At 43.2% G+C, this 20,610-nt stretch overlaps 1 protein-coding gene across 5 annotated transcripts in view; it reads right to left on the reverse strand.

The window, feature by feature from the left end:
- The window catches only part of ttc28 (tetratricopeptide repeat domain 28), a 473,297-nt gene that overhangs the window by 68,144 nt on the left and 384,543 nt on the right, over positions 1 to 20,610 (reverse strand). For all 5 annotated transcript variants that reach the window (XM_060909515.1, XM_060909514.1, XM_060909517.1 and 2 more), the window contains 2 exons: positions 16,437 to 16,960; positions 1,718 to 1,827 (listed from right to left, as the gene is read on the reverse strand). In XM_060909515.1, coding sequence (XP_060765498.1) covers positions 1,718 to 1,827; positions 16,437 to 16,960 — 634 coding nt within the window. The remainder of the gene's footprint in view (positions 1 to 1,717; positions 1,828 to 16,436; positions 16,961 to 20,610) is intronic.

A 20,610-nucleotide genomic window follows, 5' to 3' on the forward strand; every position in this document is an offset into this window, starting at 1 on the left:
AAGGCATCTCTACTCCGTACGATTTTACTTTCACTACGACATTACTTTGAACAGACTATCAAAAAATTGCAAGGTGATATGATAAAGTAAGGCACAGTTTACTTACAGTCGTTGTTTTTTGAAAAAAAAAACCATGCAATCGTTTTCTGCCTTTTCGGTTTGGCACCCTTCATCATGCCGTGTTGGGGTCCTGAACTAGGAGCTGTCCCCGATATGCCTGTCAAACTTGTTGTGGGTAACCATAGCAACCAAGCTCGAGCTCGCAACCCGTGCAGTCTGTGCAGTTGCAACTATGTATGTACTGCTGTGCACCTCAATAAACCGAATGGTAATTAGTCTTTTGATTTTTCCGTGAGGTTTGCCTTATGCAAAGAAAGACAGCATAGACGTTTTTTCCTCCCTATAAGTGGGGGGGACCGAGCGAGGTGAATTTAAATCTGGGTGGGACGAATCCCACCCGTCCCACCCTCTATCTGCGCCCGTGGCTGCCACAGACGGCCCAGTCAGAAGAAGACGACGACGGTGATAAATAATAAGAAAAGGTAGAAACACGATGCTATTGCTTGCCTCCTAATTTAGCTTCCTAGCAAGCTAACATTAGCTAGAACCAGTCACGTGCATGTTGTCCTCTGTTAGCACTGCCTCATGGGCAATATTATTGGATTACACAGAAATTATGACCGAACCCAGAATGATAAAATTGTTCGATGTTAACATTCGATCCGAGATACTTCGATAACGTGATTCCTAAATGCAACAACGTGATCATCAATGAATCGTTAACAACCTCAGTGCGGATGGCAGCTTTCACTGACCCTCCCGGCCGCAGCTAAAGGACATCCCTCCTTACTGACAAGAATGTTTAATTTACAGTCAGGCGGCATGATATAAACACATTACCTTCCAACACAGCCACTTTCCCCAAAGACACCGAGTACATCAGTAACTACACTCTTATCTTACACACATACAATGCTGCCAGGAAAAAAAAAAATAATAATAATAATGTCATCATACACAGGAATCACACTGATCCCTAAGGAGCTCTGTCAAACCTTACTAGGCAGGACTAGACGATTGCAGAGCCAGCGCAGCTCCATCTGGCTTCCTAGAAAATTGAAACCAAAGCAGCCTGAAAGCAATCTCAACCTCTGCCGACCCTGTCTGACCCTGCGACATCCAAAACCAAACGGCAAGAAAGCAATCCTAAAAAGCTCCAAATGGATAAAGCACCAAAGCCGGAGCAGGTCAAGTTAACGTGAAGTTGTGTATGTCTGAGGAGGAGGAGGAGGAAGAGGAGGAGGACTGGTTTGAAGTGTTTCACAACACAAAAGAAAGCAAACCCAGGCCTTTTGCAAACAGGACAGGGGATGTGTGCTGAGTGTCTGCACCGGGAGTGCTGGAGCAATTAGGGACTGAGTGGGAGGATCTGGAGCAGCTTCCCTTCTAGCTCATCACATTCTGCTTCGTAGTGTGTGTGTGTGTGTGTGTGTCTTAAAATCATGGCACTGCTGGAGACAATTCCACAGTGATTCACAACACACACACACACAGAGTGACTAGAGGCCAGTCATTACACTACCCTGGGAAGATATAATTTTATCTGAGTAGGGTTATGGCCACTTGAGTCAAGTCAGTGAAGCCAAACGGATCACTCGGCTCATTCTCTTTGTGTGTGTGTGTGTGTGTGTGTGTGTGTGTGTGTGTGTGTATATACCTGATGCTGGGCCTCCTCCAGGTTACCACTGGCCCACAGTGAGAGGCCCAGACGGTGACGGATTTTGGCCTCATCTTCACGCCGGCCCAGCTGCTCCGCCAGACGCAGCCCTGAGAGAGAGAAAGAGAGAGCTGAAATTTTGAACTTGTATCTTTCTGTCTTGTTTCGTACTTAGAGCTGTAAACGTGATCAAAAACGAACAGTAATATTACAGCCGTCAGCTTGTCTCAGTCACCAAACACATTTACAAAACAAACAAACAAACAAAAACCTGTCAAAGTACATATCGCTGAACATATTTCAATATCGTTACGGGGAAAAGAAAGCACACACTCCTCCAATTACGTTTTAATTTATCAGGGACTAAATAACAACTGCGTGTTCCTCACCAACGTCTACTATACGCATGCAAATAACCTCAAGTGACAACAAAAACACAGCAGATTTCAATACGTAGTCTTTTTTCTTTCCCCAGAAAGTAAACCAACATTCAGAAGCCAGGTGGGAAAAAAAAATAAGCACACCCTTCCTACGTCCAACGGAGCAGCCAGGTGTTACGAATGAACTTGAATTAATTATCAAAAAGTGTGGCTACCTCAATAAAAGCAGAACTTTTGGTACTTTGGTGTTCTGGAGCACTCCGGTGCATGTCTACATCATGACAGGAAGAAAGGAGATCAGCCATGACCACAGAGAAGCAACTGTTGCTGCTCATTAATCTGGAAAGGGGTTATAAGGCCATCTCCAAACATTCTGAAATTCAGCATCCTACAATGGGAAGGACTGTTTACAAATGGAGAGCCTTCAAAAGAGAGTTGCTGATCTTCCCAGGAGTGAGCATCCCAGCAAGCTACATAATATGACCTACAGGTCGCTGTAAGCACATTAAATGTTTATGTTCATGGCAGCACTATCAGAAAAAGATTGAACAAGTATGGCTTTCATGAAAGAGTAGCTAGAAAAAAAAAAAAACTTCTCTCCAAAAAGATTATGGCAACATGACCTGGGTTCAGAAAATTGCGTCTGAACAAAGCAAAGGTTCTAGAACAATATCCTTTCAACTGATGAGAACAAGGTGGAGTTGTTTGGTCACCATGCATAGTGCTATGTTTGGCGAGAACCAAACACATCATACTGTACCAATCAGAATATTCTTATGTTAAATATGAAGCTATCTGTCCAGCAGCTTATTGATGATCACCAGTGAATCAATATCGAAATGTCTAAAGAAGATGGATTTCATGGTGGTGGTATGGCCGAGTCAAAGTCCAGACCTCAACCCCATTGAGATGCTGTGATGGGATCTTAAAGTGCATATCCTGGACCAATTTCATTTTTTTTTTTTAATATGAAAGTATGTCCCTTTACACACTCATCCAGAAGGGTAATTTTGCACAAGGCCATCTGTCTACAGCAGAAAAAAAATAAAATAACAAAATGCATCTGGAAAAATCCCAAGGGAGTCTGGAGCCAGATTACTGACGTTACCTGCGGAAGCACCAGCAGGCTGCGAGAGCTTTGTACGGTTTCAGTGCACAGCCTGTGTAGACCAAGCGCTCCCATTTCTCTCTCATTGTCCGGTCTTTTGGGAAACGATGAGTACTAATCCCATCAAGACTGGTGTTGCTACACCCTCCTACGATACATCTGTTAACCATTTTAATACTCGCGATAACGTTGAAGAAATTTGCAGAAAACCACCAGGTCGTTTTCTCATAAACAAACCAGCGCTGACGTAGGATTCAGAGGGAGGCGTCCCGCACGCGACGTCACGAAAATCAATGTTTGCCGGGAAATCCAAATGCCAAGTTTTTTCAGAGGCGGACCAATTCGCCTCAAATGGCTTGATTTCAACGGAATTTTTCTGGTAAGTTTTTCTGGACCAAAGTTTAATATAAAATAGGAGAATTACATCGCTCCTGAATTTACCCGTGATATGCACTTTAAAGGGGCTGTGCATAAACACCAATGAACTGAAGCAATGTTGTAAAGAAGACTGGCCGGTACTTATTACTTATTTTTCCCCCACATGGTTTCTGAATGTTGGTTTACTTCACCAGATGTTATTTGTTTGTTTGCAGAAGTTGATGAGGACCACAGAATTGATATTTAAACCCTGATAAATGAAAACATAGAATTAATGGAAGGTGTACTTTCTTTTTGCTAAGACTGTATGTGTAGTTTTATTGTCCTGATGTAATGAATTTGATAAGACATGTTTGGTGTCTGACCTTTGCACTACAGCCGCAAGGCTGATGTCACTACAAGTAATGGTAGTACAATAGTAGTTAAAAATATTAGTGCTGTCAAAAATGTCGCGTTATTAACGTGTTAACTTGACTCAATTTTAACGGCGATAATTTTATCGCGAGATTAACGCTCTGTGACATGATGCCACGCCCCGCACAGCCAGAGTCCTCTGCCCTCCCCCGAAGAGCCACGGTGCTCGGCTTAGGTTTCGTTTTCCCATCGGCGGCTCCAGCCCGACTTTGCAGTGGCTGTGACAAGACATGTTATGCTCTGCAATAAAAAAAAAAAAATTGGTACAACCAGTGTTCGAACTATGCCAATATTTTCCGGGGTGGGGGTGGGGGGGTGTCCCTTATTTTTCCCTTGGGGGGGTGCTTGCGCTTGTCTCAGAGCGCGGCTCTCCATCGCGCGCTCACTTCAGATATGCAAATGCTTCCCGTTACACACGATTGCTATGTCAATAAACATCATTTTGCCAATATTTTAGAGACCCCCCAACATTTCCCAAATCATGTTTTCAAGGGATCTCATGTCTGTTTCAGGGGATCTCAGATCCCCCGAGTACCCCCGTAGTTCGAACGGTGAGCAAGCCCATTCACTTTTTTATGCTGATAAGAGAATTACAATGGTTTTTCATGTGACAAAAATGTGCGATTAATCGCGAGTTAACTATGACAGTCGCGACATTAATCGCGATTAAATATTTTAATCGCTTGACAGCACTAAAAAAATATATATATTTTTAGTCGTTAAGAACATCAGCCTACAAATCCAGTGCAGAATTAAAGTGAACTATTTATGTAATACAGATGTGCCAAATTCAAAATCTACGCGGGTCCTAAAAAGTTGGTATTTTATTGAACCCTGGAAGGACTGTACACTAAAACGCTTACAATTTTTCCATATATTATTATCTATTCTATCGATTAACACCAAAAATCTTGGCTTCGAAAGTAAAAATATATACTCGGGGTTGCTTAGATTAGTCAATTAGCATTTATACATTCACTAGTCACCACAGTGAGGATGTCAACTAATCGGTGCGATGGAAAAAACAACAAAACAAAACAGGGAAGCAGATGGTAAAGAAAGGTGTATAATTGTCTCGATGAAACTGTACATTGTGTAAGACTACAACGGAAAAGTGTACAGTTTTTATTTTTATTATGGAATGTTTTCACTTTGAGCTTGCTTTTTATGAGTTGAAACTTCACTAGTTTTTATATTAAAGCTAGACGGCCTTTCGATTTCCTAAAATCAGTGTGAAATTTAGTTCCCTCTAAAATTTAGTCATTGTGATATATGCTTATTTCTGTAATATCTCACAAAAAACAAAAAACAAAAAACAAAACAGGCCATTCTGTGGCTGGGAAGTTATTTAATTTGAGCGGATTCCCGAGCAAATAATGTGCATATCATCACTCGCTTCGTGCAGTCAAGCAGACAGAGGAAGTCCGTGTGCGCATGCGCAGGTTTACCTGCTTCTTCTTCTTGTGGGTTTTACAGCCGCTGGCATCCACAGTGTTGCATTACTGCCATCTACAGGTTTACCTTGACCGTGCACTGACAGTTCCATCATTCTGTTGCTAAACGAACGGCTGATCACACCGAGGTGCTCGCTGACCGCCCATATTTATTAGTTTGGTCCTGCGTTTCCTTTCCTTCGTATATAACATCACGTCTTTTCTTCTCGCTTTCCGTTACTGTAGTCGGTCTTTCACGTTTCATTCGTGTCCTCCATTTCCCTCTCCTGTTTCAAATTTGTATCCCACAATGCCTTGTGTGAACGGGGAAAGCTCACCACGTCATGCATGACGTAGTATCTTGAATCGGGTCATGGTGAAGCAGGAAAAAATAGCGGAGAATTTAAGGCCACGTGGCTCTAAATTCATTAATTGTTCTATTAAGAAAAAAAACCCCGGAAGTCTGTGATTTGAATTCAGTAGCTTTCGGTCCACTAAACAAAAATAACTGGGTGTCGGGGAAAATCCTTTTTATGACCTACGCTTGAAAAATCTGAAAAGCATCTACCTTTAACTGAGGAACTATAGAAATGTCCCAGACATATCGGACTTAGACCTATTGCTCAATGGGTAAAAATTAATAATCATGTCACCCCTTATATAGGATACTCAGGCCTTATAATTTGCTTTCCAAATATTGAAAATATATAAAGACAGGTAAGAGATTTAATATGAAGACAGAATTGGGAAGAAAAGAACAGAACGGCCTCCCATCTGTTTTATGTTTGTAATCCATCACCATTTCTTTTCTCAACATATTTCAAAGTCTCTGCTCTTAGTGACACGTTTTGGAAGTCCCTCACTCAATCATACTGTAGAGAAACACCCTACCTGTTTATGAATAGTCTTTAGAAGCAGGTCTGAGTTGTATCAAATGCAGCAGGTAGGCGTGGGTCTTAATCAGTGTTTCAGCATGGTGAGATGTGAGCCTACGCACTCTGAACACTAGAGCAGTAGATACTACAGGCTGTTTCAATATTATAGGTCAAATGATACAAGGCTGCAAACCAAATATAGCGTTTGACGTGCGCTGTAACATGTATTCCGTATATGAAAAGTGCTATATAAACTTCTTATTCATTCATTTTTGTGGCTGCTGCATCATCGAAGTGAAGCGAGGCAGTAGCCACTATGCCATCGTGTTGTAAGAATGAGCGTAACAATAGCGCACTGCGCATACGCATTACAATCACCAGAACGGCGACTCGTGATCTCGCGATACGAACAGTCGATCTCGCGTTATCAAAGGTACACAAGAACGAGTGGCGAAGCCATTATGTCATCGTGTTGTAAGAATGAGTGTAACAATAGCGAAACTTCGTAACCAATCAGCACTTATCCTGATCAAGTTCGATTACCCGTTCTACTTCTTGATAAACTTCGGAACCGATCAGAACCAGAAACGAAATAAGAGAAACCTCGTTATAACTTCGTAGTATCGGAAGATAAAATTCACCTCATGGCTCGCCAAGGCTACTGATTCGATATGAAGTGTTTTATTTGAAGAAAATTTACCTTTTGATTATCGCAGCTGTTGTTTGGTCCTTCTGAAAGGGCAAATGAAAGGTTTTGTAAGGTTTTTTTTTTTTTTGAGCTTTTTGGCTGATATATTGAGAAGCTGATATCAAACTTCTGCTTTTCGCTTCAATTTTTACATTTTATTTTCAAATCTTTACATTAAGGCCCACTTTACACGGGGACGGTCTGAAACAAAAACGCAAAAGTCCGTTTTCGTTCTCACTTTTTTCCGCGTCTACACGACCGTTTTTAAGGAGGAAATCTGCGTCTATACGGTGACGCATAAATGTCTCCGCTATGTCTGCACGCATGCGCAACGTCTTCTGTCTTGTCTGATCTGCACATCTGCGCCGCTGTTCTGTAAAGTTATCCTACCTCTTGGATTTGTCCTACCAAGCCTACTGCGCATGCGCGAAATCCAGGAGGGTAGGAAAATTCAACAGTAGCTTTGTCCCACCGATCAGCTGGGCTGATAGAAAATCGGTGAGAATTTCACGCATTTGCCGATTTTTATGTTTTGTGCGTATTGGTCGAGTCTTTGGCCGAGTCAAATAATTTGTAATGACTTGTTTTGAATAATAAAACGGTCTGTATGCGAACTTGCTAGGATAACTTTACAGAACACCGGTCCGGCTGAGGTGCTGTAGTGCTCGAGGGAGGAGCAGGAGCAAACCGAAACTCTTTTAATCTGCCTTTATTAAGTAACACTCACTCTTGTTTCGGTGAAGAAGAGAAAAGGCAGTGTCCATCTCAGCAAAATAAACCCGTTCGGCTGCTGGTTTTGTTTTCAGTCTCGGGTTTATGGTTTCACGAGCGGCTTGAATAGGCGGCGCGCGTGTGTGTGTGTAACTTGGCGACACCAAACCGAGGAGCTCCAGCCGAGCGGGTGAGCAGGAAAACACATCTACTGCATTAAAACACAGAGCAGCTTGAAGGTCCGTTGGATCGATGTAATCAGACATGCTCTTACTTTTTTACTTACTTTCTTACTTCCCGGGCTGGCATGTACAGTATATGACACATGTATGACGTAAACGCGTACCCGACGTGAGCAGATCCGAGCAGAGTTTCGTGTATTGGGTACAGTAGTTTAGACGGATATGCAACGGGGGCTGTTTTTAACTTATCCACTCTGGAAGGCGTTTTCAATTTTATCCGTTTTTCAGCCTCGGAAACGCCGTCCCCGTGTAGACGAAAGGCACTTCCGATAAAATATTTAGTCGTTTTTACCCGACACCTAAACTTTTTTACCTAAACTTGTGAATCACAATGTGCTCATTAGTACTAAATAATGCTTCGAAGACAATTCATGAACAAGTGCTTTCTTTCTTACTAGTTTGAAAATAGATCTAGCTCACAGCACTGTATTTTCAACAAATCACAGTAAACAAAATTGGGAACCAAAAGACTACGAGCCCTGATGCTGCTCACAGCTTGGTGATGCTTGCAAGAGATGAGGCGAGTATCATTGATAACATGAATATATGCTATATTTACTGTACGGACATGGGATCAGAAAACTTTTATTTATAAGCAGCAGCCACACGTATCCATAGGGTACGGATTTTTATTAATTTCATCTTCATTATACACTATTCCCTGAGACAAAGACTCAGACGTGGACAAAGTACCCAAGTTTATTACTTGAGTCCAAGTAGAGATCCCGGCGGTTAAATGTTACTCCGATACAAGTGAAAGTTGTCCAGTCAAATTTTTATTTAAGTACTGAAATGCTTGCTTTTAAAAGTACTTAAGCATCAAAAGTACATTTTCTGTCAGCGCGTTGTTGTATTATTGCCACAACGCTTACGTGCATGCCTCTGAATCAACCGACTGGATTTTCTGACTAGTTTGTAGAACCTGTAGAGCTGAAGCTCCACCTGACATGCTAGCAAACGCTTTTCAAACTCGAAATCATACTGGGTAGCTAATTTTACTAGAAAAGAAAGATTTCTACATTCTATTTATTTGGCAAGACTATGCTAATGTTAACGTTATTCATGTTAGCGTAACTCTGTTTTTACATGCTAACTAACAGTGTCCAAGTTAACTAGCTATGTGTTAACGTTAGCCGTGGACAAGGTTGTAGCAACTTGGAGGGCAAATCCATAGAAAGTCATTTGACTAACCAGACTGCATAGCTATTGCAACGTTATCGCTAGCTCTAAAAGCACAGACGGCTTCGTTGCAAGCTTTCTCTTGGAATAAAACGAGTTTTTGTAGGCTGTGATGTGGTTCGTTTTAGGCAAACAAAGCAAACATTTAAAACGAAACGAATCTTTAATCCTTTCTGAAAACTGAAACATGGGTTCTAGGTATGGTCATGAGGGCGTTCATTCTACAGAAGAACCGCCACCTTCCGTTCTGCCATCGACTGATTGCGTTCAAATAATACTGCTGAGAAGTTGAGCTTGATTTTATCCAGTCTATGGACATGACGTGACCCTAGTGATTACTGATCGGCTCTCAGTGTCGCCTGTGAAAAAAACAATCGCGTTTTATAAAAGAAAAGAAAAAAAAAAACAAAAAAAAAAAACACTGACTTTCCATACATGTCAACCTTTGGTCAATCAAACCTGTATAACCAACCTCCAAAATCCGTATTTCCCTTATAAAATCCGTATAAGATGCAAATTAAAATAATTTACCTAAAATTTGAATGATAATTAACAATGATATATCCAAGTTACTTTTTATTCAATATTAATAACAATAAACCTTCAGAATGAATACAAAGCTCCAATGTTTGACAAAAACACACAGTGTTATCAGCGTAGTTACGAAGGAAATACTTCGTTGTTCGGAGACAGGTTTCACCAAGCGGCTATTATGCGCGAGACTTCATATTAGCCACAAAGTCAGGAAAATCTGTTCGTAAAATTACGTTATAATGACCAAATACAATGAAAAAGTATTTTTCCAGTCTCACCTGTGAAAGGTAATCCCATGTGATCTCGTTTGGACGGTAAACCTGTTGGTACAGTTAAACGCAGCACATGAATGAGGCATCTTTATTCTCGGCTACTGTCTAGACGCTATACCAGAGACGGCTGAAGAATCTCCACTTTGCCACATCCAATATGGCGGCGAGGATGACGTATGATTCTACGCAGAAGGCGGCGTCTATGTTTATATGTCTATGACTTCCCGGTTGGCGGGATTCTCGCAATGCGGTGTGCGCATGATCAAAAGTGGAACGAAGTCTTGCTACCACAAGATAACGTGCGATTTCATAAGACTTTACTGGCTGTCTGTGGTGTACAGTACGTTTGTAAATGTTATGCGCTCTTTTATCATCGTGGGAATTGATTATAGCTCTAAATAAATATTGAAGTTTTTTTAAAGAATCCGTATAACTTTATTTATACGCCCGTATACTACGTTTATTGACTCAAATCCGTATAAAATACGGACATTCCGTATAGGTTGACATGTATGACTTTCAAAGCTGCTTCATAGTAACGACGACCTTGATAGAAATGTAGTGGAGTGAAAAGTACAATATTTGCCTTTCAAATGTAGTGAAGTTAAAGTTGTAAGTTTCCAAAAACATCTATACTCAAGTAAAGTACGGATACTCAAAAAGTGTACTTAAGTACAGAACTCAAATAAATGTACTTCGTTACTGTCCACCTCTGCAAAGACTCAGACCTGCATTTAACGGCTCTTACTCGGAATTGCTCTCACCATGAACCACATTCTCTCAGCCCACAATCTCTTTCTTTCCCCTTGACCCTTTTTCTTCCTTCGCCATTCTTTGGGATGGCTTGCAACGGTCCTAGTAGGTCACACCGATATTGAGATTTAATTGTGGAGAACCTGAACAATGCAATCGCCCATTCCAAAATGGGTTATCAATTCAGTGCAACCTCTAATCACCTTCTCCGTGTCTGTGTTTGTAGTGTGTTATCGGCAAGGACGTTTCTTTCACAGGCCGTTCAAATTCGAGAAACGCTGCTCGAACGGTAAACGCGTTTATCCGCTTTCTTCGAGCCATTGATTAGAACATTAGCTATTCATTTTAGCTAATTACTTGTATGGGTTGAAGGCTTTAGGTGCTTGACTGAATAACTTAATAGATGACTCTGAATAGATGATGTGCTCAGTGTACTGTACGGCCAGCCGAGGTGTGCAGCAGGAATGCAGTCGCAGAGCAGATAAATAAAGCAGCTTTGCTTCCTTGTCTGGGTGCCTTTCTTCCAGGCAGAGTATCCAAGGAGCGATGCACATAGCAACGTGGATCGGAAGCACCCCACTCTCCACGCTACCTTGTGAGCGTTGTATTACTTTTACTCCCTCACCAAACAATGGTGCATGCTCTAGTCCAGTGATTCTCAAACTGTGGTAGTGGTACGTGGGCTCCATTCTAGTGGTACGCCAAAGAATCACTTAATTAAATATAAATCAAATTTAAAAAATAAAATAAAACGTGAAATACTATCCGTAATATCCGAATGGATGAAAAATATCTTATCAACCGATGACAAGAAAATGAAAGGAGATACAAATTAAGTTAATAATTTTAAAAAAAGTTTGCAAGTGCTTCCGGGTAGCGTACGTACGCATTCCCGCCAGTTCCGCTGACAGACGGTTATCTGCCATTGGTAGACTAGGCTGTGATGGGAAAAGGTGGAGGTGGCTTTGCTAATTATGACGAGTATGACAAAATTACTGTCGTGGCTTAAATCCGCGAATGGGAGCGTGGATCAGGAGAGAGGGAGAACTGAAGAGGACGTGTGTGAGCCGAGCGCAGATGCTAACGACAGTGCAAAACCAGCCCCAGAACTGCTAGCAAACGGCAGAAACCAGTAAGGAGGAAGTATGACGAAAAATACATAAAATTGGGATTCATTTGGAGCGGGACAGAGGAGCTGCCCAGGCCGCAGTGTGTTGTATGCGGGGACGTTCTGAGCAATGAGTCCATGAAACCGTCGCATCTCAAACGGCATCTTACAACCAAACACACAGCACTAAAGGACAAACCAATGGATTTTTTTTTTTTTTACGAAAACGTGATGAACTGAAGCAGTCCAAGTCCACCATTCTGTCCTATGGTACACCCGTAGCCAAAGCACAGGAAGCTTCATATCGTGCCAGCCTCCTGATCGCCAGAGCCGGTAAGCCGCACACAATCGGGGAACTGCTGTGTTTACCATTAGCCAGAGAGATGACACGTATCATGTGTGGAGAGAAACCTGCCGGAGAGTTAAACTTGGTGCCGCTTTCAAATGACACCGTGTCAAGGAGAATAAACGACATGGCTGACGATGTTAAAAAGACGCTGATTGAGCGCATTAAGAACAGTAGATATTTTACCATACAGCTTGATGAGACTACAGATGTTGCAGATTTGGCCAATTTATTTGATTCATTATTTAAGTACAGTGTTTTATTTTCCTATATTTAAACAGTGTTACTGTTCAAAGTACTGTGTGTAATGTTACAGTGGCCAACAATATTAAATATAGTTGTTAAATAAAACCTCCGCCTTGTTTTTAATGAATACTTAGGCCTACTACGCTACTGTATTTTGATGTTGGTCATTATGGTGGTACTTGGAGAGCCAAGTATTTTCTGAGGTGGTACTTGGTGAAAAAAGTTTGAGAACCACTGCTCTAGTCAAAGGCTCACAACAAGTAAACCTTTTTATAGGCACTACAGATCAATGTGGCCGTAATGGACAAGGAAACGTATCGAATGCAGTTCGAATTTAGAAGTGTGCACACGTTCACACACGGTCTGTGAGGACACATGGACAGAGTAGGCAGCCATCCCCATAGTAAGGCCATTTACACATTCTTACACAAGACAAGCACGGCTACGTGCACTACATAGTTTTAATTATGGCTGCTGTCTTTCACACACATGCAATCACACTTCTACACGTGTAGAGGCCACGTTACGGTAGTTGACTCTCGTGCAAAGGGAAACTATGCTTTGGTGTGGCAGGTGCGAAGCAGAACCTCTTTTTTTCGTTGGGAACAAACAGTTTTTTTCCATTTCCTCCACCATAATCAACTCCTCAAGTTCTCACCCGAATGGCAAATATGGCTAGTAATAATCTAAAGCAGGGGTCCTCAACCTTTTCTACTTTAAGGCCCACCTATTCATAGTGGGGCCCATTAGAAAACATCCCCAATTATTTTGGCTCATCTATTCTATTAGAATCTAATAATCTATTGTAATGTGTATTAATGGGATGCGACATCACTCCCTGTTACAGATGGGAGCCCAGGAATTAAACCAAACTGTTTTTAATTGTAGGTATTGTATTTAAAACTGTATGGATGTGCCAGAAGCCAACATAAACCCATGCATGCAGTCAAAAGGGATTAATGATCCAAAAGTGGAGTCTGGTCCATTAACACAAGAACTTATTTTTAATATATAGTGAAAATTCATTATGTCTGATAATTATAACTATTCTTTTAAGTTCGTTTCTTAAGACACGTATTTTTAAGTATGTTACCTCGCTTGTTCCTTTTTCGGTCTGCCCGGGGGATTCAATCCGACAGTCGTCCCCGCCGGCTCCGCGCGTGCTTCCCCCCCTCCTTTCCCCTCCGCGCCCCCCCCTCTCCGGGGGGCGGCGCGCGGGGAGGGGGAGGGGGGCCGCCGGCCGGCTGGGGTCCCCATGGCCGCCGTCGGGCGCATTTCCTCCGTGGCGGTGCGCCGCGACCGGCTCCGGTTCGGCCAGGAAGGGCTCGGGGTCGAAGGTGGCTCATGACTCCGGCCACGGGCTTTACAGCGCCCCTCCCGCCCCGACTTCGCCGATTACCCCCAGGGCCGCGGGCGAGTCACCTCCGCGCCTTCCCTGCCAAAACGCTGGCTAGGGACGGGGCCCCTCCGCCTCCGACGCGGCTGTCGACCGGGCCGGACTGTCCCCAGTCCGCCGCCTGACCGCGCCGCGCCGCCCAGGGCGGGGACCGGCCCACGTCACCGAAAAAGGAACAAGCGAGGTAACATACTTAAAAATACGTGTCTTAAGAAACGAACTTAAAAGAATAGAACAAGAACTTATTGCCATGTTTGTGTTCAGCAAACAAGCAAGTTATTAAAACCAAGAAGCGGATATAGAAACCACTCAATGGGATTAGATCCTTACGCGCTAACAAAGAAGGATTTTTCCTACGAGTTGGAAAATTATCCATCCGTTGAGTTCCCCGACATCTCAAACTACCTGCTGCTGCAGACATCGTTCTACACGGACACACAGATGAAAACCTGGAAGAGCATGGAGGAGAACAACTTTTTATATGTGGCTGGGTTAAAGATCTGGAGATCAGGACACTATGAGATAAATCCCGTATCGTTTATGCCCGGGTGAGGAGGAATTTTGGGGCTTTTTGTACGCAGATGATTGCCAGGACGCTATGAGTTTTAGTATCGGATGTAAACGAACCACAGCCGCTTCTCAATCCTCCCTGCTCGTCTCTTCCAGGTAAATCATTCACAAAGGTCCACAGAAACCCCTTTAAAGACCGGGGTATTATGCGTTAGTTTACAGTATGGCGACCGCGATTAAACAGTAAACAAAAACACATCTGAGGACTTAAGCGTCTCCTGCACTATCTCCGAGTAGTTCGCCATGATCGTATAGTGGTTAGTACTCTGTGTTGTGGCTGCGGCAACCCCGGTTCGAATCCGGGTCATGGCAAAAAAAAATTAAATAAATAGTAATTTTAAAAAAAGCTACTTGGGTAGGCATAATTTTGGGCGGCACGGTGGTGTAGTGGTTAGCACGGTTGCCTCACAGCAAGAAGGTTCCAGGTTCAAACACAGCGGCCGGCGAGGGTCTTTCTGTGTGGAGTTTGCATGTTCTCCCAGTGTCTGCGTGGGTTTCCTCCGGGTGCTCCGGTTTCCCCCACAGTCCAAAGCCATGCAGGTTAGGTTGACATGGGGCGGCCTTGGTCTGAGGTGCCCTTGAGCAAGGTACCGAACCCCTGACTGCTCCCCGGGCGCTCTGGGCTGCCCACTGCTCTGAGTGTGTGTGCGCGCGTGTGTTCACTGCTTCAGATGGGTTAAATGCAGAGGATGAATTTCACTGTGCTTGAAGTGTGCATGTGACAAATAAAGGTTTCTTCAAAAAACTTCAAAACATCACGAAATAATGGAAAATGGCAAGAAAAGTCATTTGCGAGTCCAAATGAAATAAACTTTACAATTTACAAACCTTTCATGAAGTGATCACTGCAAACTCGAGCGTTCTTCGACTCGGCTCAGCTCCCTTCCATCACAGTGAACGGTTCAAGAGCGACCTCTCTCATCGTCTTTTGGTAAAATCCTTTGCTCTTTCACTCATTATCGCTTCACGCGGAACCCGGAAGAAACTTTTATCAGTTTCACGGTTTGTTCAATTCGAGCAGCCCAAAACAACGCAAGCGCAGGGCATTTTAACGACGAGCAAAGCGCCCCAGCGATAGTAACACTTTGTGAAGAGTGAGCTTAGCTGACCACCACTTCATGTCTTGCATATCTAATGAGGCGTCTGTGACGTCGGACGCAACTCAGCAGTTGGACCCTGCTAAACATTATCTTCATCTTGAAAAAAACCAAACAAACGCGGATCACTAGAGCGTGAACTGCCTACGAGTCTGCGGTTGAATGGTTAGCAGCTATTAAATCCGACTGCAGTGTGACTCTGGAAAGCCTAAGCTCTCAACACAGCTGCTCTGCCTAGTTGAAATTATTCCTGAACACACACCTGATCCAACTTACTGATAGGATGATAATTACGTGTGTTTAAAGGAGGATAAATTACAGGACTGGATTTGAGGACCCTCAGACTAAACTGTGTTAAATTTGTTGATGTAAATTTAATCCAGAAGGAAGTAATGTGGACAAATTTCAGCATATGGTCCTATGAACCCTACACCACCGCTACCAAATGATCATGTGTCCGCCATATTTAGATCACGTTCAACTTTCTGGAATAGGAGTTCAGACAGTTATGAATAAAGTTATAAATGTGCAACTGAAATAAGCAATTTAATTCCTTTGCCAATCAGAAGGCAGAGTAGTCCCTCCTGATACAGTCACAAAAAAAAAAAAAAACAGAATAGCAGAGGGTGAACGCATCAAAATCAAAATTAAACTTGTCACATGCCTCCTTAAATAATCGTACAATAACGTTCAGCCGACAGCGGGTTTTTTTTTTCCAAGTTCTGGTTACAATAATAAGATTCCATCCTACCTGCTTGCTCTCAAATGGAATAATTCTCAGCAGGAGAAGTGTTTGGTATAACGAATAGATTTATCAGTATTTCTGACAAGACTGAGGTAAAAAAAAAAGATTCTGCTAATTCACAGCTGTAATTATGAAAGAGCCCAAATCCACCTGTTGGTGCTGTATCGTCAATCTGAATGATGTGCTTTTTTAGTTAACTGTAGTTCAGGTAAAATTATTATTCACATTTGATTCTCTCTCTCACCTTCCTGCAGGTACATGACAGCCTGTGAGTAATTCTGCAGGGCGTGGTGTGTGCGTCCCAAGCTGCTGTAAGCCTGCGTCTTGGCTGCCAGGTCATTAGTCTGTGCAGCAATGCTCAGGTGCTGTTCCTGGTACACCACAGCACGCTCGAAGTTGCCCAAAGACTCGTAGGTGAGACCCAGGTTACCGTAGGCCCTGCCCTGGCAGCTTGCGCTTCCCGTTTCCTCGGCGAGCTGCAGGTCCCGCTGGTGGAACTGCAACGCCGTGTCGTACTCTCCCATGAGCTGATAGACAGCACCCAGGCCGCAGCTGGCCTGGCCCTCCAGCGATGGGTCAGCGGTGTCACGGGCAATGGCTAGCTGGCGTTCCAGGCATGAGATAGCTTGTTCGTAGTTGCCTAGCTGGCTGTGCAGACTGCCCAGCTCTCCATACGCCTGTGCCTTGTTGTTGCACTCTCCCAGCTCATGAGCCACCACCAGACGCTTTTCGAAGCACACCAATGACTGCTGCAGGTTGCCCATAGCCCTAAAGGGATAGACGGAGCACATCATTCACACACAACTAGTTAAGACATGTCACCGGAAATGTGATGGTCCAGGAACTGTTGCTTGCCTTATTACCCACTTTACGACATTGCATATTAAACAAGTGTTGCCAGGCAAAACAAACCTCGCCTGGCACCACTTATTTTATACCTATATGTTGATAATGGTAATATTTCTCAATCATCAGCTGTCAGGTTATAGTCCTATCAAAATCCATGACCTTGAGTTTGACATTTCAAAAGTCATGCGAGGTCAAAGGTCATGGTGCCAAATGAAAGCCCATATGGCACTTCCTACAAGTTGAATGTCTGTCTACCATCAACCGTTTTCAAGTTACAGCTGTCTGAAAATCCATGACCTTGAGCTTGACCTTTCAAGGTCACTCAAGGTCAAAGATCATGCTGCCAAATGAAAGGCCATATAGGAGTTCCTATATGCGCATAATAGTAAACATTTGTCTATCGGCAACCGTTTTTGAGTTATAATGGAAAATTTGTTATTTTGACCGAAAGGTTGAGCTTTCCGGTGACCTTTGCCTTGGCCCGATTACCCCCAAAATTTAATCGGGTAATCTACAGACTATTGCCCACCTACCCTGGAAATTTGAAGTCAATCGGTGCAACCGTCTAGACGCTAGATTGTTAACAGACAGACACGCAAACAAACAAAACGCAGTGATTACAATACCCCGCCCTGCTTACTCCGTCGCGAGGGAGAGAACTACATTTCATATCAGACTACAAGCTGGTTGGAAAACAGAATGATTCTTTTTCTAACTGGCAACAAGAAAATGCAATAAAATGCTTTAATGAAGCTTGTCAAACTGCTAAACAAAGCTCTACAATTTTAGCAGAACGTCACTATTAAGTACGATTTAAAAAAAAACAAAACAAAACAAAAAAAACCAACTTACTCTTTACTGAACTCTTTTAATAACAAGAGTGCTCTGATGCTGCCCCTTTTCCACCAAAGCAGTTCCAGGGCTGGTTCGGGGCCAGTGCTTAGTTTGGAACCGGGTTTTCTGTTTCCACTGACAAAGAACTGGCTCTGGGGCCAGAAAAACCGGTTCCAGGCTAGCACCGACTCTCTGCTGGGCCAGAGGAAAGAACCGCTTACGTCAGCGGGGGGGGCGGAGTTGTTAAGACCAACAACAATTGCAAGACCGCAAAAGATCACCATTTTTAATCGACGAGAAGCAGCAGCTGTACAAACGCGAAGTCATCCATTATTATTATTATTATTATTATTATTATTGTTGTTGTTGCTGCTGCTGCTTCTTCCGTGTTGTTTTTGCTTCGATATTTGCACCAAGGTTTATGCAAACGTAGCGACGTAACTGACGTATACAACGACGTAATGACGTGGCTTCCCTTAGCACCGCGAGCTATGGAAAAGCAAACTGGTTCTCAGCTGGCTCGCAAGTTGAACGAGTTGTGAACCAGCACCGGCCCCGAACCAGCCCTGGAACTGATTTGGTGGAAAAGGGGTATGAGAGCACAATATCCCCCGCTGGCAACTCGGCCATAACTCTGGTAAAATGCGACTGAATTGAACGAAATTGCAATATGCATATTACCGACATATAACAAAGAATCCTGTCAAGTTTCATGAAATTCCTCCAAAAATTGTGAGAGGAGTTGATTTCAGAAGGTGCGTACTCTTCCTGGGACGGATGTCGCCATGACAAAATCTCCCTTCGGACCTTTCGGGTAGTGAGGGATAAAAAAAAAAAAAAAAAAAAATCAAAGGCCAAGACTTAAAATATAGAAGCAATATCACTCCAGTTTCATAGTATGAAGAGCCCTGAGTCTCACGAGACCTCAAACCACATGACCAGAATGAATTAGTTGAAAAATAAGATGTTATGGGCTTTATGATACACTACCCATAGCCTTATTCGGAATGAGAAATGTAGCCTATCACCACATAATTTGGGAATCCTTTGGGAGAAAAGCATCTTCGCAGGTTGATGTGGAAAGCATCATTCAATGCTGTCTCTCTGAGGAATTACAAGGCCTGACTGTATTCATGCAAGGCGGCTGCTGGGACACATTTGCTATTTAAGACGCCATGCATCATTGCACGTTGTGGTGCAGTCACTTGGAATTACACTGCCATCAGTACTGTCAAATGTAAATGAAACAAACAGCCTTTAATGTCTGGCCTTAATGAGCCTCTTGTTGGATGCGTCTCGAGTATCGAGGGCGAGCTTTCTCTCAATGGGGGAAAACCTGGCGCATTGTCCCTGCTGACAGTGTAATTTACCTTCCTGTGGGCTGCAGCAGGACGACAGGAGGTGCTTGATGAATGATAGTTTCACTAGAACTGGTATACTGTAGGCCCAATATGGGTTCTTCCACCCCCAGCCGTTACAACTCAGCTGGTAGCATCTTCCCATCAGCCACTGCAGAAGCCCATTCATCAACCCCTTCTCCATGTCAATACACTTACCCCAGAAAGAAGATGGAGTAAGCAGAATGGACACAGAGCTCTGAGATGGTGGTGGTGCACTTAAGCAAATGATTGGATGTTAATATCCCCCAAGCATAACTACGTCATCACTTGTTTACCGCAATGCATTGTGGAGGATAGCCGGGGTCGGTGGCTGTGCAATATAGCGGATGTCAGGTTAATTTTACGTAAGAGCGATGTGAGAGGAGCGATTGTGCCGTGCTCTGTCGTGGAAGACAATGAAATTGGTGATTTAAAGAGGTGGATAACGTGTTGAGGGTTTGCAGGAGGAAAATCGGAATTCAAATCAAGCTTGGTGAGAAGGTAAGAGTCTAGACCGAGTCTACCACACTGTACAACAACAACTACATCAACTCTCAGAATGTCTTACTTTTGAGGACGTATATTGGATCGCGACGCAATGAAAGTTACAGATGCAGTTTGGGAAACTATTATGAAAAATCAACTGTCGACTTAAGTCGAAGACTGCTTCGTTATCCTGGGCCCAGATGAACAGCATCAAAACATTTATAAATGACTGATTAGTTAAATCAAACTTGATATCAGGAAACATTACAAAACTAGAAAAGCAATCGGAGAGCACAGACCTCCGCCAAGAATCCTTTAAAAAAATCCAGGATGCAGAAGGTGATCTGGATCACCGCCAAAATTTAATGGATTGTTACGTGTGCCCAGTCACACCTCTGGAAAAAATTTCAGAGCAATCCGTTCATAACTTTTTCCGTAATGTTGCTAACAGACAAACCAATGCTACCGAAAACATAACCTCCTTGGTGGAGGTAAAAAAAAAACCTTTGGAAACCTGCTGATCGGTCGTGTCATGTTCGGTATAAATGCATTTACTTCAATAAATGCCACTAGTGACGTACACTGAACATTATACACACCCGAAAGAGAACCCTTGGTGGTTTGGGAGTTTTATCGGTCCGACAGGCTCGTTCGGCTGCCGAGTGCTTCGCTAAAGGCCGAAGAACGCTTCTTTGTTTTACAGGCTTTGGAATATCGCTAGTTTCAGACGACGAACAGTGTCGATTGTTATAATCTTCTATAACCGAAGGCCATTCCGCAGACCATGGAAATATTGCTGGGTTACAGTTCAAGTCTGTATTTTTCCCACCAGAGAAATATAAGCTACAAACACTGGTCCATTTCGATTCA

This window comes from Neoarius graeffei, chromosome 25 (genome assembly GCF_027579695.1).
Source record: "Neoarius graeffei isolate fNeoGra1 chromosome 25, fNeoGra1.pri, whole genome shotgun sequence".
Lineage (NCBI taxonomy): Eukaryota > Metazoa > Chordata > Actinopteri > Siluriformes > Ariidae > Neoarius > Neoarius graeffei.